The 23,658-nt window shown below is 38.2% G+C and overlaps 1 protein-coding gene across 1 annotated transcript; it reads right to left on the bottom strand.

Moving 5' to 3' along the window:
* Positions 1-1,242: 1,242 nt before the first annotated feature.
* Positions 1,243-16,129, bottom strand: LOC122091458 (non-lysosomal glucosylceramidase). Its single transcript, XM_042661423.1, has 18 exons — positions 15,119-16,129; positions 13,854-13,964; positions 13,563-13,619; positions 13,313-13,389; positions 13,123-13,222; positions 12,337-12,410; positions 10,188-10,288; positions 9,954-10,057; positions 8,828-8,881; positions 8,660-8,715; positions 8,533-8,571; positions 7,833-7,974; positions 7,237-7,421; positions 6,659-6,726; positions 6,361-6,433; positions 4,104-4,165; positions 2,447-3,734; positions 1,243-1,947 (listed from the first exon to the last, which is right to left on the bottom strand). The coding sequence occupies exons 1-18, from the start codon at positions 15,197-15,199 to the stop codon at positions 1,701-1,703; spliced, it is 2,919 nt and encodes a 972-aa protein (XP_042517357.1). The 5' UTR covers positions 15,200-16,129; the 3' UTR covers positions 1,243-1,700.
* Between the last annotated feature and the right edge of the window lie 7,529 nt (positions 16,130-23,658).

Genomic DNA, 23,658 nt, shown 5'->3' with positions numbered 1-23,658 from the left:
GAAAGCTTCCATTATATAAGAATGAAAAGGGTAGGAAAAACCCTAATTGAATTTAGTAGTTCTACTTCATTTTCTCCCTCACTCTTCTTCCCTTTGAGTTGCCAATAGGATTTCCATATAAACCGTGATTGTGAGAGCAAGATTCCTATGTTGAATGTGTTGTATCTATGATCTGGTCTTTCAGTCGGGTCTTCTTGAGAAGAAAATAGAGGAGGGTTCATGTGGAGTAGATGGCTGTGAAGGCCAAGCGCCTTCTCTAGTGAGCATGGTTTTAGTAATTGGAATCGCCAATACTGATACGGGTTGCCTTAATCAGGCCAGATCAAACGAATTTATCCTTTTTTCTTTAAAAAACGGATTTTTTTTAAATTGTTTACCCTTGATCCATACCAATCCACCGAGACAATCTCACCGGAATTGGTACGTGATCTTGGCATTGCTTGTGTGCATGAATGGCCTCTATGATTTGTGGAGTTTTAAGGAGTTTTAGAGCCTTTAATATCTCACCTGTGACCACAGTGTACCCCCTATCACCAGAAACACTCAAAACTACCAAGGATGTTCCAAAGGAGAAGAAGAGGATTAAACTCTCAACAGTGGAACTTGCACAAATGAAGGCAGGACGCTTAATCAGAAGTGCACGCATAGTCCCTATGGTATGGTTTACCTTTCTGGTAGCAACTAGGATTGATGTTAGATCTCTACCCTACTTTGAACTGACTGTGAAGTGGGGAGTTCTTGGACTAACCTATCATGGACAGAGGGAAAGAAGATATTTTCTAACCAGGCAATAGTCTGTTGGGAACCATAAAACCTATGCAATAACAGTGTCCCCCTCCACTGTCTCAATGGGTGAGTTACCTCTCTATAGGTGGTGACACAATTTCAGTTTGAAATTTTGGTCCCACCTTCATTGTTCCTGGAATCATTCAGTTAGTTTCCTGACATTGGACCATGAATTATTGCTTCTTCTCTGATAGGTTTTCACTACTATACTCAAAACTGCTAAAGCATTTCACTGGTGTAAGGTACAACCATATACACACAAAAGGAAGAATTGAGGCATAAAAAAGCATAATAATTAGGTATTTGTTGCCTCGTGTCTCTTCCCTGTCCATGGGTTAGAGGGGTTGGGTTTACCATGGACTGGATAAATGATCCAATGATCAATGCTATGATACAAGCTTGAATCATATAGAACTCTGAAAACAAACTCTGAAGCAGGAGGAGAATCATCAGACCTACAAAAAGAAACCTCAAGAAATCACTTCTTATATCCATGATCCTTACAACTGTCAAGTCTCCATCACAACCTGGAATTATACAGGAGGAAAAATACACTGTTCAATTATGTCTGTGCTTCTTCCCTCCCAGTCAAACCCAAGTAGCTTAGAGCCTCCTCTATATAAATGGCACTGGAAAATGGGATGAGCCCAATCGTGTGATGGCCATTGATGAACTATCGTTTACATGGAAAATGCTCGTTTATATTTGATAATTTTAAACATAGCTAATCTACAAAGCTAGATGCAATGAACCTAGCCGTTATTATTACATGCTTCTGAAGAGAATAGCCACCCAACCCTTCCCCCGAGCAATTTATTTTCTATTGCCGGAGGCTTTTGGGGAGCTACATAGGTTACATAACCCTTTTCTCTACTAAATGTTACCTACAACTGCACATTTCTCTTGGTTAACAATCAGCATGAACAGTTGAACACTGAGTTGTTGAAACAGTTTGGTTTGGGGGCTATTTTCCTGACGCCAGTGTCGTGAGGTGCTCTTGCACTGTGGATTCTGTCCATCATATTTATTTTGGGGGCCTCAAGAATTGCCTTCGGCACAGACAGCGCCCACTGCATGCCCCAAATAGCAAGAGGCCTCATATATATCAAGGAACGGTAGTGCCCACCAACTGTCCAGCCTTCTGGAGTTTGGAACCAGTATCTGTACAAACAATAACACATTAAGTAACAGAATCACACTGTAAGATCTAGACATTTTGCAGTGGAAAAAGCCTAGGTAGCTCAATATGACCCATCATCTACTCATGGTGTGATGGGAAAATGTAACATATAAGCACATTAGTCATTCAGGAAAACATAGCTAGACAACTACAGAGAAGCAATTTGTACAAATATAAGAAAAGACAAACATGCAGCATGACATCCATGGTACAAATTAAATCAAATGAATAATTTAGACGGTTAGCCGACCCCATTTAGTTAGGATAAGGCTGAGTTGAGTTGAGAATAATTTAAATGGTTAAAAGGTCAATCCTTTGTTTCAATTTTATTTTATATCTTTAAGGGCAGGGATGATGGCTGCATGGTAGGTTGCAAGTCAAAACATCATAATATTGAATAGGATGCAATAGTGGAGATAAGAAATGTAGATTCAGTGACAGAATATATGTAGCCACAAAATGTAAGACACAGAAGCATACCCATATCCCTCTTCTGACCAGCCAGCGGTGAAAATCCCTTCAGCTGTTGTGAAAGCTTGTTCCTCCATGCCAGCAAGTATCATAGTAGCTGCCACACCATAGGTGACACCTGTCCAGATTTCACGTGACTGCATGCAAGTTTCATCCACCTTTCCATTTGGATGCATTCCATTTACAGCACCCATCCTCCCTCCTCTAACTTTCATAACATTGAAATCATATATTTTATGGAGGGTGCTTTTGATTTTGAAATCATCGAAAAGAGGAGGCAAACCTGAAGAGGCTGTATACCATTGCCCTGCCAGTTGATCAGCTTGTATAGATTTACTGTTGCTACTTGACCCACTATCATAGTCAAAATATGATGCATTCCACAGTTTTGCTTCAAACACAGATTTGGCCTTCAAAAAAATTCTTTTGCACTTGTCAGCAAAGGCCCTATCACCAAGACGAAGAGCCATTGCAGCTGCAGCTTGGAGTGCAGCAAGCCACAAGCAACCACAATAAGCACTAATGCCATGAACTGTCCAAGTATCATATGTTTGATCAGGGAATCCATCATTCTCAATGAGACCATCGCCATCTCTGTCAAACTGTTCCATGTACTCCATTGCAGCACAAACAGCTGGCCACACATCCACTCCAAATGACATGTCACCTGTTGCAGCAAAATCTCTATAAACCTGAAGAACAAACTTTGGGTTGAGGTCCTTCCACTTGCTTGTATCATGAATATTATATGCATTCATTTCATTCCATGGGTCATGTGTTCCCAAATCATGGGGAATAGCTCCCCTTACCTTACGGATTCCGCAATTGCCCTCTGCCAGAAACTTAACTTTTCTTCCATCCCCAGATAAGACCGCTTTTGCAAACTCACGTTGTATACTGAGCTCGATTTTAGGAAACAGAATTAGAAGGGCAAAAGATGCATAGAAGTGAACATCATATGTACACCACATAATATACTCTACTCCCTCTAAGTACAAAAATCTACCTACATCTTCATTATCATTATCTGGATCAGTTTTGAAATGCATAGAAGCAACACCATTTTCCCTTTTCACAGGACCAGCTGACATATCTTGAAATGAAGATCTCACGTCTGTTAATCTATTTCCAGAAGCACTACCATGATTATTAATGCCACTATGCTCAACACCAGCAGCTTCAGCACAGTTTACACTGGCTACAGTTGCACCCTTATCAGTCTGATCCATTTTTGTGGCTTTGCACTGATTACCACCTGAAGGCAGTTTATCATCTTTAGCTCGTGATAGTGATGAATCTGTACAGACAGGTCAACAAGTCATTGCTACTATCTGATGCATGACCTTTTAGTCATGAATTTGAAAAAGATGGAAAAACATGTAATCATGTATCATATTCCAAATCTTATATCTTGACTTGTATTAACAATATAAAGAAAGCAATTAAAGAAACTAGAAACTATATCATCCAATCTCTCAACAAAAGGTGCATACTGAAAGTTTTAACACTTCAACTTCTCTTTCTTTTTCTTCTTCTCCTTTTTTTTTTTTTTTTGGGGGGTGGGGGAATATGGTCAATTCATTTAATCACAGAATGCTTCAACAGCAAAGACCACTTCTCACTGGCAAATTCTCAATTTGAGATTTTAGTTAGAATAGATTAATACCAATCCAAACTGTCCCTCCAGCAACCAGAAAGTAAAGCTCGTTAAACAATGTGAATTTGTACCTGCAACCATAGGACAAATCATTATAGATGTATCACATGAGAAGGGACAAGGTACATTCAATTTTATTTAATAATGTCTAACAGAAATTACACATCAGTAGCCAGTCCATCTAAGAAAACATATCTCTGGTGACAAAAAACGCAAAAAAATAAATACCAGGGTCTTACAGAAATTAACTGTATAGACCCTTGTTCTAAACAGTGAGGATGATGTCATACTAGGACCACCCCCATATTATGTCTGGAACATTTTCCTCAATTCTCATATCGAAATATGCTTCCTAGTCACCCAAAAAAAAAATTGATAACTGACCAAGAAATTCAAATGATTTTATAAGCAAGAGTTGATTTCCTGGGAGGGGAGACAGTTTGCTGTTGAAACAATAGCTTTAAATTTGCTTCTATGCCTATTCCCTTTTGGTCCCAAAAAGAAAAAAATTTCGGTGAGAATTTTGGTAAACATAAAATTGTAACACAGTAACACATGACATAAAACAAAACATAGTAGTAAATTTTATGCACATTTTCACATGCATGCTGACAATAATCTAGGGAGTGTCAACAATGAAATCATATTAGAAACCCACTTCAAAAAACTATGGGGATGGGCCATTTCGAGAGAACCCTTGGAGAGTCAAGATGGATAGAAAAGTGATGAAATAAGAAAGTTCTCTGTTGAACACATTGTTGTATAGCTCTTCCCTTACCACTGCCAACCATGGTTTAAAGTATCGGTCTGTATTGTATCATATCAGCCGATATATATGGGCATCGATCTATACCGATACGATACGGACCGATACAATACACTATTTTTAAAACGAAGTGTATCCTTACATATCAATACGATAAGCACCGACACACACCGATACGAATTGATACTTAAGATACGTATCTACATTTCACTTTCAAAACAGAGCATGTTCTTCTGGCTGGTAGTACTTCAGTTTCCAAATTTTGAAGCACAACTGCACAATCGATCTCCCTTTCATTTCTTGAACTTGGGGCTTTGAATCATTCATAGAAAACGATTCAATATCTATAATCAAACTGATGTTTAGAGGATTGAAGATTTTTTAGGGAGTTACCAAGGGAAAATCTGGCGGGGATCGCGCAGGGTAAGGGCAGGGTGGGCCGGGCTAGGGGTACTCTAATGCAGTTATTGGATCTCCCCACCCTTTAAACATCTGTCATGCTTCGTTGTCTCCATGAGCCACCGCCTTGCCCCAAAGCATCTTCTGCCCATGTCATAGAAAACAGGCATTGGACTTCGAGGGCGGCAAACTCTGGCTCAGGGAGTTTGCCGACTTCTTCTGTATCCCGCTCTTTGGTTGGAACAGGGGAGCCAATGTTTCCTTCCACGCGAGGTTGAGGGCGCTGGATTTGGATATTGTGTGGAGTAATATTGAGCAGGAAGGTAAGTGTGGAATGTGTAGCGGGGGTTTGAGCGTGGTGCATGGAGAGGGGGGAATTCTGGGGAAAGATAACATAGGAGTGGTTTTTGTTGGGGACTGGCGGGGTTAAATGACAGCAGGTTGCAAAGGGAGAGGAGGGAGAAGTGGGGGTGTGAGTCGTGTGACAGCACAGGGAAGAGAATGTGGTGTGGGGGCTGGGGGGGGGATTGCAGGGGAGAGCAGGGGGCAGGGGGGGTTGCGGGGTAGGGTGGGGGGTTGAGGGAGGAACAGGGGGTGGGTGATTGTGCGGGGCTAGCCGGTGGCAGTGACGGTAATGGTGTTGGTGATTGGTGATTGGGCTATAATTGGAAATATGGAAATAGGTATCCTAAATACAATTTCACAAACGTCGGGTGCCCAATATACAATTTCTGGAAACGTTGGGCGCCCCAAGTGTCAGTTACCCTATATAAATATATGGAAGTGAATAAAGTGACAAGTTTGTTAACTAGATAGACTGATCCAACAGCCTGATTCATGTTTGAGCTCCCCACCCCCCTCCCCCTTTTTTTTCCTTGGTAGTGTACAATAGGGTGTGGGAACGGATCAAGCCATTAGTTCCCAGGTCAGCTCACCAAAATAGATCACCTCTTGAAATTTCCTTTAAAACATATCACAATAATAACAGTCCAGATACCCCATCAAATGACATGGATGACAAGTATGAAATTCATACCCAACAGAATCTTTAATCTACTATTTCATTTTTTAGATGAATTATAATCATAGATCTTTGAATACCATTCTGGAAGCTTGTCGTCTCTGAGAATAGGATTTTGCCACTTCTCTATCTCTTCCTCCCACCATTTATAATCTGATAGAAATTGAAATGAAAGTCAGTCACCTTTAAGTCAAACCACCAACTTGCACACATAATTGACACTGCTTTTCGGTTCTCAGAAATGGACTGGAAATTGAGTATATGACTAAAAGCCTTAGCAGCTGAGCATCTTATAGGGAAATTCCCAAGGCTCCATAATTCAAGAACAAGTTCCAAAAATTAATATTCAGAGTATCAACCAGGCTATTTTTCACTTACTAATTAATGCATCGTGTGCAATATCAAGAGCTGACCTTTCAGAAGTGCCATAGTATTTTGTGTACCTCCTGCAACAGAAGGAACTATTAGAAGAATGTTCACCAGAAGGCATGCTATTCTAAGAAAAACTTAGTTCTAATCGGTATGCTAAGTTCCTAGCTAAAACGGCCTTCTTTTCCTTTCTTCTTTGGCCCATAAACTGGACATACTCACCATGAGCCCTGAAACAGTTTTTGACTTTTGACCAAAGCTCTAAATCTCAGAACTCACTATGCTACCAGGTGATTTCAAAAGTAGTTGCATGGTTTAACAGAGGATGAAGGCCACAGATATCTCCAGGTGGCAAAAACATTCTAACCTCCCTCATCAAGGAAGTAATCACCATGGTTCAAGACAACAGAAACTATTTTTCTAGCAAAGTAAAATTTGGAATACAATGATGTTGGAGCACTCACATCATCCAACCCCCCCCCCCCTCCCAAAAAAAAAAAATACTTTGAAGTTTGAAATGAAGTCCATCTTACCTTACATACCAGATTACCAGATATTAATACAGAAAAAGGACAGAGTAACATTACCTGTTATAGGAACAACCCTTTAAAAACTTCACTTTTGGAGATGACCATGCTACAGAAAATGCAACAGTGCACTTTCCATGAGGTTCTACCCATGTAGATGCGGAAACTGCTGCACAAAGTGTCTCTCCAGGTGACGATGGCATGCTGGGTCCAGCATCGAAGTTTTCCCGATCAAAATGCCCATCCTTCAAACAGAAGCACATGATTTTCTTATGTTCAAGTTCTGGTCTGAAAAATGCTGAGTACATCAATATTTGACACACTAAGTGCATTCTCATACAAGACTGGAGTACAAAATGAAACTTTCCTACGAAAAATTTCCAAAATGAGACATGTCTTTTAAGTGAAAAAACAAATTGCTACTCTCCAGGATATTATCAACTAGAACAAAATGCAAAGTTGAAGACATATCAGGGTAATAGCAAGACAACCACAAATAGAGTTTCCCTCCTGCTTTGGGGAGGGGAAGCTGGACCTAAACATATAACCTTTATAGCTGTGATGCAGCAGGCATAGATCAGCTTCAGATAATGAAAGAAACGATCGAAAAATGGGAATCCATAGAAGTAACATGTGACAGAAGAAGCCGCCATTACCTTTACCATTGTATCCCACATATCTTTGGCTGTGACTCGACTTGCATCCGAGAGTCCAAAACATGGCAAAACAGTCACATTCACATTCTGAGTCTCACAAGCAGCTATAGCAAAAGTGACTGGAGGGTTATCTTTTGAGGTCCTGCATTATCCCAACAAACTTAGAAATACTTACTCCATAATATTTAGAAGAAAAAAAAAATGCAAGTTGTAACAAATCAGCAGAACAACTGTCAAAGAAAAAGGGGCCAAGAGATGAGAGTCAAAACAATATTTTTTGAAATTCCAAGAGACACTACCACTAATAGGTTAGGAGCCCAAAAGTAAAGGCGGAAAGAAACAATAATAGATCCCATCTGTAGGACAACTTAGTATCATGAGATGCCATTAAATGGGAAAAGGATTGACAGGACAAAAGAATCTAAGGGAAATCTGCAAGCAGTTTGCCATAAAAGAGCTAGAAGGAAAAATTTAGTCATGACTCGTGACAAAATGCCATTAAATGGGCAACAGACTTGACAAGATCACAAGAAGTCCTAAGGAAATCTGCAAGCAGTTCGTCATAAAAGAGCTAGAAGGAGAAATTTAGTCGTGACAAGATGCCATAAGCTGGGCACATGTCTCGCCAGCATTAGAAATGACCTAAGGGAAATCTGCTAACCAATCTTCATAATAGAGCTATCAAGGGTTGACCACTTGCTTGTGATGAAGAAGCACACCAGAAACTCCATCTTTTCCTCTGTCAAACAAGAGAGAAACAATTGATATCAACTTCAAAACATAGTAGAGTGAAATGTTGATGACCAATAAATATGGCATGCACTGACATGAAGGGTTCGTTCACATGATCTCCTGACAGGTGTGAGATTCCTCCAATTGAATTCTGTCAAACAAAGACATGGTGGATGAACTCCTTGCAGCATAAAGGTGGTAGAGCATTGATATAACACTTAAATCAATATGAGACAATAACCGTCAAGAAGAAGTTTACTCACTGCCCATGTTAAGAGAAGGCTGACTTTCGCCCTTTCTCTCCCAGTGTTCACCAACTACAATAGAAAACATGCAGCAGACTATAAAAATCAATATTCATCTCTGCCAGTTAACATGATAAATAAATAAAATTGCACACTGCAATGACAGAACTAAGTACATAAACCAACCAGAAGATCCACACAGTTAGTAGATCTGCATGGGGTTCAGATTCATAAGCCTGGTGAAAAGATGGTAAGATACCAGTTGGTGATTTATGAGAACTAGAATCCATGGAGACAAGGCAATGAAGTGTGTACACATACATACACATTAAGAACTGAATCATTCCCATTTCAAATTGGCTCTGTGATTTATAGAAATTTACTTGTCTGGATCAAACAAGAGATTAATCGAGTGTATCTTGATTACTTCAGTTACAAATCAGTATTAGATGGATATGGGTATGCAAGCAATAGGACTATTTTGAGGTTATGCTTATTTAAGTAAAATAAAGACTAAAAGAAAGGATGTATTTTTAGATTGAGAAAGGTTTTACCACCTCCAGATAAAAGTTAATCATTATCTGCGGTCTCGGATGTACTAAGTGCATCCTCTTCTCTAATTTTCTCCATTCCGTCCATCATTCCACAACTCAATATTCCGACCGGACTAACCTTAATTTGATTTGATACATTTCCAATTAAAAACCTTAACCAGAAGGTGTCAATAATGAACAAATTTTTTCGGGGAGAAAGAACCCAGCAGTCTGGTGTAGGCAACACCAGCACATAGAGCCAATGGGAGGGTGCACAGGAGCATCTTCAGCGCACGGGGCGGGGGGTATCAACAACTTACAGGACGAAAAAAAAATTGCACAATAGAAGAGGAGATGGGTATAGAATCACACGATGTTATGGGCGTAAGTTTGTCCCAATTTACAACCCTTGAGATGTAGTGGCTGATAAAAATTTTCTAGCGGTGAGTCCAGTCAAGCTGGCCACACTTTGCACTCAAAGGCACCGTATTATTGAGTAGTGTCCCACATGCAAGACTTCATAGTTTCGGAAAATAAATTAAAACATAGTTGCATGTTTTGTGGGTAACAAGGAAACAACTCTACGAGATTTGCTCCTTAACATAACATACCGTGTAAACAAATACAGCAGTAGGAAGACTGCTCTCTCGATAGTTATGTGGTATGAAAGGTGATATTTGACGACAGGAAATCTTCAATTCTGGATCCGGTTCACCTGGAGATAAGATTACCATGATTAAAGAAATTCTCTCAAGCAAATATTAAAATGTATGGTCACGAAAAGGGTGAAACTCAAAACACTTTTGAGTCTCGAGAAAATATAAAAGATGACTTAGAAAGATTACCATCATAAATTGTCCATGCCCTGGGAAATAGTGCATGATATGTAGAATGCTGACCACCCAAGTTCCAACCCCACGATGAAATACCCTTATCACAGGATTTCCTTAAAGAAGATGAAAACAAACTTTACACATCAAATTACCACATAGATTGTTGACCATACAAACATAACTTGAAAATCTGTAATAAATGGATGCAAGTGTTTGTGTATAAATTTAAGCCTTCATTCACAAATTCACACACATGGTAGCAACTAGCAAGCACTATGTTAATGAAGTATTACATTCAGATGCATACGCACAAAAAATAAATGGTGTATCAAATTCAGATGCATTTATGCACAATAAATAAATGGTGTAGCAAGCACCATTTTAATGGAGTATGAGTGACTTATGACAATCAGATGCATAAACACAACAAATAAATGGTGTATTACGCTTATATGAGGGCAGGCCTCAGCGCAATGGTAAGGTTGCTCCATTGAGACCTAGTGGTCTCGAGTTTGAGTCAGGAAACAGTCTCTCCGAGAAGTAGGGGTAAGACTGCGACATGATGACCTTCCCCGGACCCAGCAGTGACGGGAGCCTCATGCACGGAGAATGCCCCCTTTCTTATGCTTATATGTATCATGTATGTGTGCATGTAAAGATAGTGTGGGACAAACAGAAGAAAAATAGAAAATATGCTCATAATCAAAAGAGGTTGATGACTTGAAGTTTAAAGCAGTAAGCCCATCCCTATTCTAAGGTGGTACCAGTGGCACCAAGATTTTTTTTTTTTGGGTGGGGGGTATAGGGAAGTACAAGCACAATGCAGTCCGGAAATAACAGTAGTTCCTATTACACAGTACACTGGATTAATCCTCTAACTATTCTGTGAGTCCTATTCCCAAACTGTGCATCACTTTTGCCCGCATGTCAGACTAGCATTTGTACAAAAGGCCTTCTTTTCATTAATATTTTGAACGAGAAACCACCCTCCATCTTTAATAACATCAATTGTTCCTATTAACTGGGATTATTTTGACACTCAATGACATGTACATGTGATTATAAAGCCTAGATGTGTCTCATTGGCCCCTAAGAAAAGACTGCAACAAATGGAATTAACTGAAGGAAACCTTAGAATGGGGAAGAGGGTGGATTTTCTCGGTTTCTGGCTGATGCCATTATATTGTACATAATAAGATAATAAAGAAGAGGTCGTGGTCCAATGGATGTTCTATCTATCCAACAGTTAGGATTAGCCACATGAAACAAACACAGCTTAAATATATTATCAATGGTGCCAAGCCAAGCTATATGCTGGTCCAAATAGTTATTACATAATAGAAAAGAAAAATTATAAGTCTCTAGCCATTTTTTTTCCTGTGTTGTTTCCAAAATTATTAAACAATGTCTCCAAGCTGCTGGAGATAGATTGTATTCAATCTATTTTGGAAGACTAAACAATGGCAATGAGACCTTGGAGCAGGAGAATGCCCTTGCCTGGAGTCATGGAAGCTTAGTAGCCTTTCACATAACCGATGGCCGTGGGTGACAAGTACCTTGGTGATCATTAATAAAAATGGCCTAGTTCTCCCAAGTGCCGTGATAAAAATATGATGGCAGCAACAGTTAATTTGACAAGGAAAATTTTATGGAGATTAAACACTAAATAAATAAGAGAAACATGAAGGCTCTAAATAGATAGGGGAAAGACAAAAAGGGCACTTATTGAGGTAGTTGGCAAAGCCTCAAAACTTGCAATTACCAAAATATATGACCTCAACAGTGGACCAGGATGTGTACACAAGAGGGCCATGTCGCCATTGGTAGTTTTCAAAGTAGTTTGGAGCCTTGCAGTTATTCATTTGGAATTTTGATGGCCGAGATTCAGGACCATCATTAGAAAACTTGAGTATCGTACTGTACAGTGTAAAACCCTATCATTAGCTGGACAAAACATTTGACTAAAATGGCACAAGGTCATGATTTTGTAACTACATTACATGCCACTACTTATATTAGAATCTATTCAACATATTATCAACAATTATTGATCATCTCCCCATCAAGGAAAAAAAAAATTTAATTAATATAATAATAAGCAGGTCACTAAGTTTCAAACAGATAAATGAAACCTTCATGACAAATTGACAGCGCCTCTTACCCTAGCCCTTCATGCTGTCCAGGTGCTAAAACCGATGCATAGGTTTTATTTCCTCGATCTCGGGATATGAAGATCTGCAGTACCAAAAAGATGGACCAGATCACCAAGAGAAAAGCACCAAGATTAAATTAAATGGTCCAATAATAAATTTATGATCCAATAGCCAAATAAAACAAAGCATGAGATATTGGAGAAGCAACATGGTAGGTGAGGGTTCTCCACCGCTGCTTCTGTTGTGGCTGCTGATGGTGATGCCACTGCCCCCATCGCCTCTCTGCCAGTGGCTGCTACTGCCGATGGCAGTGGCCACTGCTGCTGGCAAGAACGTCTCAATCGTATTGACCCGTCTTGGGCCGCATCGACCAAGATGGTTCGATATGGTTTGATACAAATTTTTCTTATTATTCATTTCGTATTGCACATATCTTGTATTGCTAGGTGCCTAACACAATACGTATCGAGCCGATATGCCCAATACGTATCGAGCCGATATGCCCAATACGTATCGAGACTTTATGTCTTGCTTCCCATACAATTATGAGAGGGAACTGCGTTTTAAATTTCATTTTGAAAATTTTGAGGCGCATCATATTTATGACTGTTTTCTTATGTAAAAGAAGAAATTCTTCAGCAATGAAGCCTTCAAACAACAATGTCAAAAAAGCCTAGAAAATTCAGCACAGGTGATCATAAAATATGCATTAACATACATCAGAATGTAGCTACATTGCTAGAAACATTAAGCATAATATCATGATGATAGCATAACTAAGAACAAAAATTCACCGAGAACTGATTAGCCATGACAGGAGATGCTTCACGTAAACCAGGAATAATTTGCCATTGCCTGAACTCCCCTCTAAAACCTCTTGATATGCTACCACTCCTGTGATAAAGGTAAGGTAACCCAATCAAATCAAAAGCACAGGTTATGGTAGACTAAAAGAGGCCACATCACAATTCACTGGATACATACCCCATACCCCCAAGTGGAACCCCTTGGGATGCTGAGGGCTTGCAACTTTCCCGCGTGAATGGATCAATAGGTGCTTTCTGCAAAGAGTAAATTTCAGCTTTTAATATTTCATAGACAGGAGTTTCAATGGTCTTACTCATGTCGAGACTATTTATCCACCTGTAAACATCTTATAGGTGGAGTTAAGTCCCCACAGAGATAAGGAATAAAGTAAGTTCATACACATATCAACTAGGAATAAGGGAATTACCCTTCCCTGAGAAGCCTCTTCTCTGACATATGACCAAAGACGAATGCCGAGTCCTACCTGAAATTTTGGTTGCAAAGAGCAGAGGAACAAGAAGGTGAGAACAAGGCAGCAAAAGCAACTCATCACAAATGATAAGATATGAGTAGCTTTGTTTTTTCATTTGTTAAATAAGATGAAGATCTAATGAAGAGAATATCTCAAAAGCAACTCACCACAAATGTTAAGATATGCACAGCTTTGTTTTTTTCATTTGTTAAATAAGATGAATATTTAAAGAAGAGAATATCTCACCATCTTTATTGCCTCCACAAATGTGACACTGAATTCTTTGAGAATGTTAGCATGGCTGTTTAGTCTCCTTCTCCATGCTTCTTGTGGGGGGGCAGCACTGTCATAGTCCAACTAGGACCATTGATAAGCAGAGAAAATTAGTGAACTTGAAGTCAATGAACCTAGAAACAGTGCTTGTAAATAAAAGATATTAATTTTTGGGATACTAAAGCATCATGTAATATCCATCATCTCTCTCTCTCTCACAGCTTAAACTCACGACCAAAATATACAAGACCAATTACTACTAACTGAAACACATAAAGATCTTCTGGAAATCAAAACTTGATATCCAACTTTCATTGGTTAGTACTTTCAAGTGAAATGACAAGGGCCAATGTTTAAAGTGGAGTAAATGGAAATATGCAATGTTGATCTTGAATGAGACAGCCCTCAACTCCTTGCAAACCCAGAAGGCTAAAGTGAATCTGGATAAAACAAAAAAGGCTTTCCATCCTCATCATGTTTTCCACAGCAAGATTTGGGCATTTAAAATGGATCTTGGCCTTGTACTCAGCCCCATTACTAGCTTCTTAGGAAGTACTGGAAAATTTCAGCTACCTGATTGATAAATTTGCCTAACAAAGGCACCTCTGTTAATAAAAATAATCTCACAAAGGGATGTCTACAAAGCATCCTTTAATTGGCCAGACAGATAAAACCATGAAAATGAAGGTTCTTATAATGAAGAGTAAATGCATCATACAGTAGGAAAGTCAGTTCAGAAAAACAAGCAGCATAGGCATAAAAATGGAAACTTTGTACTAGTATGATGAAGTTCACAGAGCTAAACTTTCGGAATGCTAACTTTTTCTGGAGTTCAATATAGTAGGAAGCCTGAACTGCCCCAAACTACTGATGGGTTGTTATATTTCAAGGCTGTAGATTATTATTTTATTAACTCACACAATTCACCATTATAAAGTCAACCAGTATATTCAGTGAATCTGTTCCTCTATCAGTTCCCCACTCCTCCCTCTACCTTGTATGGCTGGAGTTACTATGCTGTTGTACATCCATACTTCTTTCTCCTAGTAATTTGTTTCTCTTCTGCGTCTTTTAATCCACATTAAAAGAAAGGTTCTAGATTTTTTGGAAGAAAGATAATAATAGTGAAACGAAGCACATCACAAAGGCATGTTATAGAGCAGTAACAGACAAACGCCAGCCAATCTGATCAGACATAAGAAAAACTCAAAAGATTAAAAGCTCAGGGAAAAGCTCACCAATTGCAAGGTCGCCTTGCTGACATACTCTTCGGGAGGCCACGAATGCTTTCTACAGTTGAAGAGGTTTCCGGTAACCATGTTGAATCAAATTCTATCCCACGGAGAGTACACAAGCAAAACTTCTACGGATCAAAGTTCTCACGATCATGAATTAACAAGCCCTTGATGGTCAAGATCAAAACAAACTTCACAGGAACCCAAAACAGATAAAACAAGATTCCACTTTTACAAGATTCCACAAGGTTGCTTCAATTCTAAACCAGCATACGTCTACGACAACTGTTCAGCGTTTCTTCAAAGAAAACACGCTTCCCTCCGATTCCGAATTTCAATAACGTCCAAAACCGCAAATCAACAAACTACTCCTTCAACCCAAAAATATATAAAAATTCCTCCGCTATTCCAAATCAACAAAGGAATCCTTCATCAACTAGACTAACACAACTAGGTCATCAACGAAAGCAATTCTTCATCAACTCCATCTCTTCCAGAACTCAAATCAAAATGTATCCTCTAGTTCAAACTAAAACAGAGAACCTACCGTCCAATTGAACCACAATAACTAAAAAATGTCGATCGCAATACAGCAAAACCGCACTGATCAGAAGGAGACACAAACTTCAACACACCAAAGCTGAAAAAACAAAAGGAAATTTAAATCGCTATAAAAGCGCTAATAAAGGAAACTCTTGGGAACCGAAAGATCAGCAAAACTACTGTTTACGGATATGATGAGAAAATCGGAGAAGTCTTAGAGCCTTGCGTGGCGAATTGCAGGTCAGCCGCTTATCCAGGAGAACCCGAACACGATCTCTACACGCGCCATGTATGTTTCTGCAGATCGTCTCGAATTTCAATGCTTAATATTATGAATTGGTTTATGAGACCATTTCTTTTCAGTTCCTTTCTTTCTAGAAAGAGAGATGAGAGGAAAGGAAAAGAAAAGAAAAAACCCTCTTGCATCGTATTGTAATCCTTATTTATATGCTTTGAGGTGAGACTGAGCAACAGCAAAATGAGCAAATTGAAAAGCTCTTGATGATTTATGCATCACTGTTACGGATACGCCATAGTGTTATACGCTTGTGCGGAATGCGCTGGTCCGCTTTCGGGAAAAGTGTGAAAGCTGAACTGTGACATGTGCTGGCTTGGCTTACTTTACTGTGAATTGACTAGAATACCCTGGTGGGCTTGGACCATAGTTTTAAAAATTGGATCGAAACGTATCGGTCAGAAATAGGATCGCCCGGATCAAATCAGTATAGCCTAAGATGATCCAATACCAATCTATTGGTAAAATATAAGGATAAAATGGTAAATAAATAAATAAATTCAGGTTGCATTTGGTAGTCATTCAGTTTCAAAAATGACGTTCGTATTAAAAACAAAATTTCCAGTTTCTGTGTCAAAATATCATTTTAAAATTAAAAAAAAAATAGTGTTTGGTGAACCTCTTTCAAGAACGATTATCCTAGTTGTTCACTTTGTTTGTATTTAAAACGGAACTTAAATAACGGAACAAGGTTTCATCATTCCATCATTTTGCATTTTTAGCGTTTTTTTATTTTCCTTTTCGTTCCAAAAAAATAAAAAAACACTAAGTTGATCCTAAATGTTTTACTCTGTTTTTTTTGTTCCCATATAACAAAAAAAAAGTTTAGAAACATTTTTCTAAATGACTAACAAACGCAGCATCAGTCTGATCTCTACTGATACTGCTTGAGACCAGCTCCGAGTCTTAAAACCTTACCCTTGACTAATGCAAGGTCTGGTAGTTATTTCTGGCCTATCAATAAATGTTTCCAATCTAATGATTTTCATATGATGAGAATAAGGATTGGGATACTATTCAATTGATTTTTCGTTACTTCTTTCAACCCTTGGCATGTAGAGGTGTTACATGCCAACCATCTAGGGTTGCGTTCTCCCATGTGTTGGGCATGTCTAGGTCCTCTACAGTGAGGGTTAGTGAGTATTCAATAGTTGGAGAGTGCATGTCAGGGCCTCCCAGTTGTTGAATATTCACTACCACTTACCATTCAGCGTAAAAGATCCAAACTTGTGTTCAAATGTGTACAATGAGAGGGTTAGAGGAAAAATTAGTTGGAAAGATCCAAATACAACAAAACAACCCACATTGTGTTTGTCAAGTGGTAGATATACGTAAACAAGTGCCTACCGCACTTGGTGCACTTGGTGGCTTGTGCTGCGTCGAAGCCATTGTTACCAAGAGCTCTTGGTTTTAAGCGTCCTGATTCACACCTCCCCTCCCATAGAATAGAATAAATAGGACCTACCGAAAAAGAAAAAAGAAAACCAGTGGATCTACAATAATCGTACGAAAGCGATTGACGAAGCCAACGGTGTAGATTGTTCCAATATTATTCCGTTATCTTATGAAGACTCCAAAGTAATGGTTTCAGATTCGGGGTTCAAGTAATTCCCATTTTCTAGTAAAGATTTTTGCACCAAAAAATTTTTTTTAGTAAAGATTCCAAACTAATGGATTTGAACTCACGGTCTATTCCACCGTTGCTGAGCCCTGGGTCCGTTCATTACCGTCCTTTTTTGTCTTCTTTGCTCGCCGCCAGTCACAAGGACTCAGAACGGCCCACCGACCAAAACACCGACTGAGTCAACAATCAATATATCAAAAGAGCATGCCAAGTCTGTGTGGGAAATCAACTGGGGGTTCATATAGTGTGGGAAACATACAAATAATTGAAAATAAAATGGATCACTGAAATAAATAAATAAAACTGTATGATTGAATTTAACTTTGAATTTGATGAGGGAAGATGGAAAAACGGTTTCTATTAGGGAGTGTGTTAGACTTTTCCATAAATGGCCTTGTCGAGAACAATCGCTCTCTCTTTAGTGTTTGTATTCATAAGTCGAGGTGTTGTCAAGCCCTATAAAGATTGTTTTTCGCTTGCAACTATGAAATAAGGGTTGACTAAGCATTGCAATGAAACAATTTCTGCAAGGAAAATTGAGACAAAGATGTGAAACATAGCTCTTACGCCAATTCTCTTGTGTTTGTCTCTCTCTTCCTCCTTATAAAATGATTTGCAATGCGTGCCCCCTTATGAATAACAAAATGGAGGAAATGATTGGGTCTCGTGTGGGTGTGGGAGGTATGCTCTTCCCATACCTTATTTATCCAACAAATGGAATTAATCTGTCACATGGCAAAGGGGAGGAAGGTCTTCTTATGTAGGACTTGTGAAAAATATTTTTTTTATTAAAAGAAAAGCACTAACAAAAATATGTGTACAACTTCTATGTAGACCCTCTATGGAAAGAGTTCTCCATGCAACACATTTTTGTATTATCAAACAGGCCGGTTGTAATCTTGTGGATAAGTGAACCTCACGATCTAATAACATGTTAAATTTCGGCCGAATCAAAGTTTGTGAAACGGTAAAATAAAAGATTGAAAAATCAAGTATTATAATCGGGTGTAGAGGAAAATACATATTGACCACTGATCCATGGATATTTGTAGGTGTATTTTATTAGATTTGAGTTTGAAACTTGAACCGTTGCTAATCAAGACTTACCCTATATATCCAACAGTTAAAAATTGAAATTTCATCTTTCCACATGGCAAAATTAGGTGAGTTATTTGGATAACCGACTAATCCTCAGGGAGACTAGCATAGCAACCCACCACCATAATTTTCACTTAAATTGCAGATGTATAGATGGGGAATCGAACCTGAGACCGTGAGCCTAATCCACACAATTCCCAGTTCGCACTAACCATCTGGGCAACCCATGTGTGGGTACAGAATAAATAAAAACAAACACACACACACACACACACACACACTCACACAATGCATACGACATGATTTGATCCCACGACCTCCTCCCCTGGGTGCCGGCTCCACAAGTCGAAGCTACCACCAATAGGCTATCCTAGTGTTCATTGAAAAAAGAACCTACCAGTAAGGGTGTCAAATCAGAACCGAAATCAAAAACCGAATCCAGTTCCAAACTGAATACCCTGAACCGAATCCAACCCATTATAATATGGTTAAATCCTGGATCTGAAATAAGTATTTATAATTCGGTTTGGTCCGGATTTGGATTTATGCCAAGAACCGTTGGATCTAACCGAAACCGGACTGAATAACTTAATATCACTTTTTCCTCTTTAACTAAAAACTTGACGTAACTAATATGGAAACCTGACATAATTAATCACCTAAATGATAAATCATCTTATAGGGTTACAATTATAGTCCAACTGTAAAAAACCTTTATTTTTATTTATTTTTTAGTTTTTGTTGCCTTAGGACTCATGAACCGTGAGTTAAATAATCTCCTTTAAGTATAACTCTTCAAGTTTGAAGGATTCTATTCTTCTTCTTCTCAGGATTAACATAGCAATGACTCTTTGTCTTAGACAAAATTATAATAGCTAAAAGTGTCACTTCTTCCTTTTCTCACGATTTTTCAGCGGCTAATTGGTCGATTCTTCTCAACAACATTACAGTTGGTCGGTTTTTCATCTCCTACAACGTTGCACTTGTTTGATTTTCAATTTCCAAAAGCGTTACAACTTTTTGTATGAACTTTCTTATTTTTCTGATGTATATGTGTATTTTCTTGAAACGGAACTTGGAAATTATTGTTCTTTATTTATAAATATAATGTTGAGACTCATCCGATATGCCACATTACAGATAATTGGGCATTTGAGAGAAATCTCAATGGGCCATTGAGCTAGGGACCTTTGCCCTCGTTTATTACTTGTTCCCGAATAGGGACCAGAACCGGACCAGAACCGAATAGGTTGGGTACGAGTACCAATTTTTAGAATCGAGACGGGACTTGGTCCGGTTTTGGATCACACTAATAATCCTTGGAACTGAAATTGGAACCAAACCAAATTCCTAATTCCAGACCGATTGACACCCCTCTATAAGCCTTACTTGAAAAAAGCTTATTTCTACCAAAAAATAATAATAAAAAAGAAAGAAAGAAAGAAAGATGCTTATTGTAAACATGAAGGGAGAGGGTTGGGCATGCCACTAGCATTCCGTAAGCTAGCAGCATGCACCAATCACATGTCTTGACAAGAGGGTAGGGGGTCATTTCCAAAAGGGAGAGGAAAGAGGGTGACAAATGTTAGGCACCTTGATGGCCCATCATCCAACCTTTTCCAAAAAAAAAAAATAAAGGCAGAGTAGAAGTACTAATTATTTCAAGGGTGCTTCTTTGTCACTGAAGTGGTAATTTTGATTTTTTTTTCAGAAAATGGTAATTGAAAAATTGTAATCCACTTTCATTGCCCTTTATCTTATTTTTAAAAGTTTTTCATGTCAAGGGTAAAGAGCGATTTTTACCATTATGTCATCATCAAGAGTTGTCATTGTCTTGCACATGTGAAATGATGAAATTTTCAATTAAAAAATAAGGTGAATCGATGCTTGTGTTTCAACGTAAGCCAGACTGAAGTGGTAATTTTTATTTATTTATTTTTTTTGTAGAAAATGGTAATTGAAAAGTTGTAACCTACTTTCATTGTCCTTTCTCTTATTTCTTAAAAAAATTTCATGTCAAGGGTAATGAGCGATTTTTACCATTATGTCATTGTCTAGCACATGTGAAATGATGAAATTTTCAATTGAAAAATAAGGTGAATCGATGCACATGTTTCAACGTAGGCAATGAGATTGAGAGTGTCTCCCTGATCGTAAAGCCAGATCTATTCCATTCCGTGGGGCAATCTATTGTATTCTATTTTTTCAATCCTCCAGTCATTGGCATCTATGATATGTTCCTCCTGGATAAGGAAGCGACCGAATTAGAGAAAGGTATTACACTAAAGAGAAAATGAAGTGCCACATTGAACCACAATTATTGCTAACTACAAAATTACTATTATTTATTAAGAAGGTGAAGACATAAAAGAGTCACCCCTCTGCCTTCCATAGACTTATGCTAGAGCCCAACTGTTTTAACTGCCCACAAGCTAAAAGCCCATCCCCAAGCTTGGGGAAAATCTTGTCACTTTTTTTTTTTTTTTTAATTTATTTATTTATAACATTTTTAATATATTACTTTTAAGTTGTCAGCATGTTGGCAACATGAGTAAATATATATTACTCATGTTAATTTTCATATGTCAATTAAAAAAAAACCATGGTAATAATGATTCTCGATGTTGACAGAATAATGAAAATCATTTTTCACTTATAACTCTAAGAACTTTTGAGAATAAGACAAAAGACAATAAAAAAAGATTACTACTTTTAAGTTCACCGGTTTCATGACAACAAACACTATATTTAAAAGAAAAAAAAAAAAAAGACCTAATGTTACAATGAGATTCTTGATTAATAATATAACATGAAGTGATGAAGTATTCTAATGTTATGTTTTTTTTTGGGGGGGGGGGTTAAAATGATACTCTATTTTTTCGGTTATAATAACAGTATTCTATATAGAAAATCCAAATTGCATATTGGATTAGATCATTGTTAACTTCATTTATATATCATGTGTTGGGTACGTTATATAGGTAGATAAATGTAAACATGTCGAGAGAAGTCATTCTAAGTTGTCAGCATGGATGACATCAACAACTCCTATGTCTATGTTTCCTTCTCAGCCTCTTTTTGATGATCTGAGCAAACACCCCTTGATTAATGCAATCCCTCGTGCTACTTACTTAGAAAACCTTCCCCAAAATTGTCTTTACTAGATTTGTGTAGGAGAAGGCCTTAGAATGTGGGCTAAAGCCCACGATGGTCAAAATTAAGAAGTTTCTACTAAAAAAACAATTAAGAAGGTGATTCAAACAAGGGGGATGGTAAAAAATGTCATATCACAAATTGCCTCGAATTTACTGAGAAAGAGGCCAAGCTATCGGCCACAAAATTTCCTGGAAAAAGACTCTTCAATTATTGAGTCGCTTAAATAGTTATTGATTGACGGATCTGAAGGTACACATCCGAATTCTCCCAACCGTTGATTAATAACTAATTAAACACTAATTAGGTAGCCCACGAATTGAAGAGAAGTCAAACCCAAATTTCCTTATTAAGTACCAAGGATGCTAATACTGAGAAAGTGGGTTATGAACTCAAAACAGTTGGCCATTATAGGTTTAATCCGTCATGGAATAGACTAGTCCTTTTAGAAAAGATATCAATAATCAGAAGGTTGTCACCTTCAAGAATCACTTCTTGACACCCTCTACAGATAGCGATACTGGTAGAATCAATATATTAAAAAGTCACAATGCATTTTTGACTTTAGGGATATGCATTCACATTGAGCCAATAAAAAAGAATAACATTGTGGACATCTACAATGAAATTGGAATAAGTCAAATATTGACCCTCCTTTTAGGGTGGCGGTTTTGGGGATGACTTGTAGTGGGACTCAAGAATATGATTGTTTAGGAAGAAAGGATAAAGATGGAATTTTTTAATAAATGTTTAGATCGAGTTTTCTTAGGACCAGGATCCTCTCAAGTAAACCAGTGTGCCTATCGGACATTAGATATGAGGCAGTATTTGGGCACACACTTTTGGCTGTTAGATGAGCACTAGACGCACTAGTGCACTTGAGAGGATCTGATTTTTGTTTCTCTACACCCATGATGAATGAGAATTCATTCATTGTAGGCAATTGGAGCCATATATATATATATATATATATATAGAGAGAGAGAGAGAGAGAGAGAGGAGGGGCGTGCTTTCTAGACCCTTGAATTGTGTGATAAACCTTATCTTGCGATCAAGAGAAACTTTGTCCTAAATATTTTGTTGGCATGAAAAAGAAAACCCTGATAAATTTATACAAGGAATGAGAAATTTTAATAATCTCAAATGTTTGCAAATTTCAAAACATTTTTTTAATATCAAACAAACACCTGAATTGTTGGGTCCCGATTGACATTGAGAGGGGGGTGAATCAGTGTGCCAAATATTTTTTCATTTTCCAACTGTACCCCTGATGTGGCAATCATTATTTGCACTTCAATAGCACAATCTATTGATGCTGCCCAGAGCTGCTATGTATACTACTGACCATTCTTATTGTTGCATGAAACTTACTCACATGACCTGTATTGCTGCCCAGAGCTGTCTCATAAACCTCACACGGTAATCATTGTCACATACATACACAGTCGTATGCACATCCACACTGCACCACCAAGTGGTCATGTCACACCCCGTTCACACAGAACCGGACTGGTGACCGGGTTAACACCGGTTAACCCAAACCTACTAGGATCATCTGATACAGTATCCAACCACAACATACCCACAACTTAAGAAAGTGTTCATCAGTTCAGCGGAAGACTTAATTTACCTGTAAATATTTCCATTATACTTGATACCCAAATTGTAATAGATAGTTAAGTACATGTGGGCCCGCAGGCATGATATTTACACAAAAGAATACAATTTACATATCAAGTACACAAAAGGGATCATAAAAAACACAAAGGGTACATATCAACTCGGTATCAAAAAGTAGAGCTCAGCTCGGTAGCAAAGGTAAAGCTCAGC

This window comes from Macadamia integrifolia, chromosome 10 (assembly GCF_013358625.1).
Source record: "Macadamia integrifolia cultivar HAES 741 chromosome 10, SCU_Mint_v3, whole genome shotgun sequence".
NCBI classification, from domain to species: domain Eukaryota; kingdom Viridiplantae; phylum Streptophyta; class Magnoliopsida; order Proteales; family Proteaceae; genus Macadamia; species Macadamia integrifolia.
The sequence above is the reverse complement of the archived record's forward strand: the minus strand, read 5'-3'. Positions and strand labels throughout refer to the sequence as shown.

Bases quoted from the DNA above. Each gene is read 5' to 3' on its own strand.
- LOC122091458 (XM_042661423.1), bottom strand. From the start codon at position 15,199: ATGGTTACCGGAAACCTCTTCAACTGTAGAAAGCATTCGTGGCCTCCC. The intron at 6,434-6,658 runs GTAAGTGAAAAA...AATTTCTATCAG, and splicing joins TGCACACGATGCATTAATTA to ATTATAAATGGTGGGAGGAA. The intron at 3,735-4,103 runs GTATTAATCTAT...CTGTCTGTACAG, and splicing joins TGGAGGGACAGTTTGGATTG to ATTCATCACTATCACGAGCT.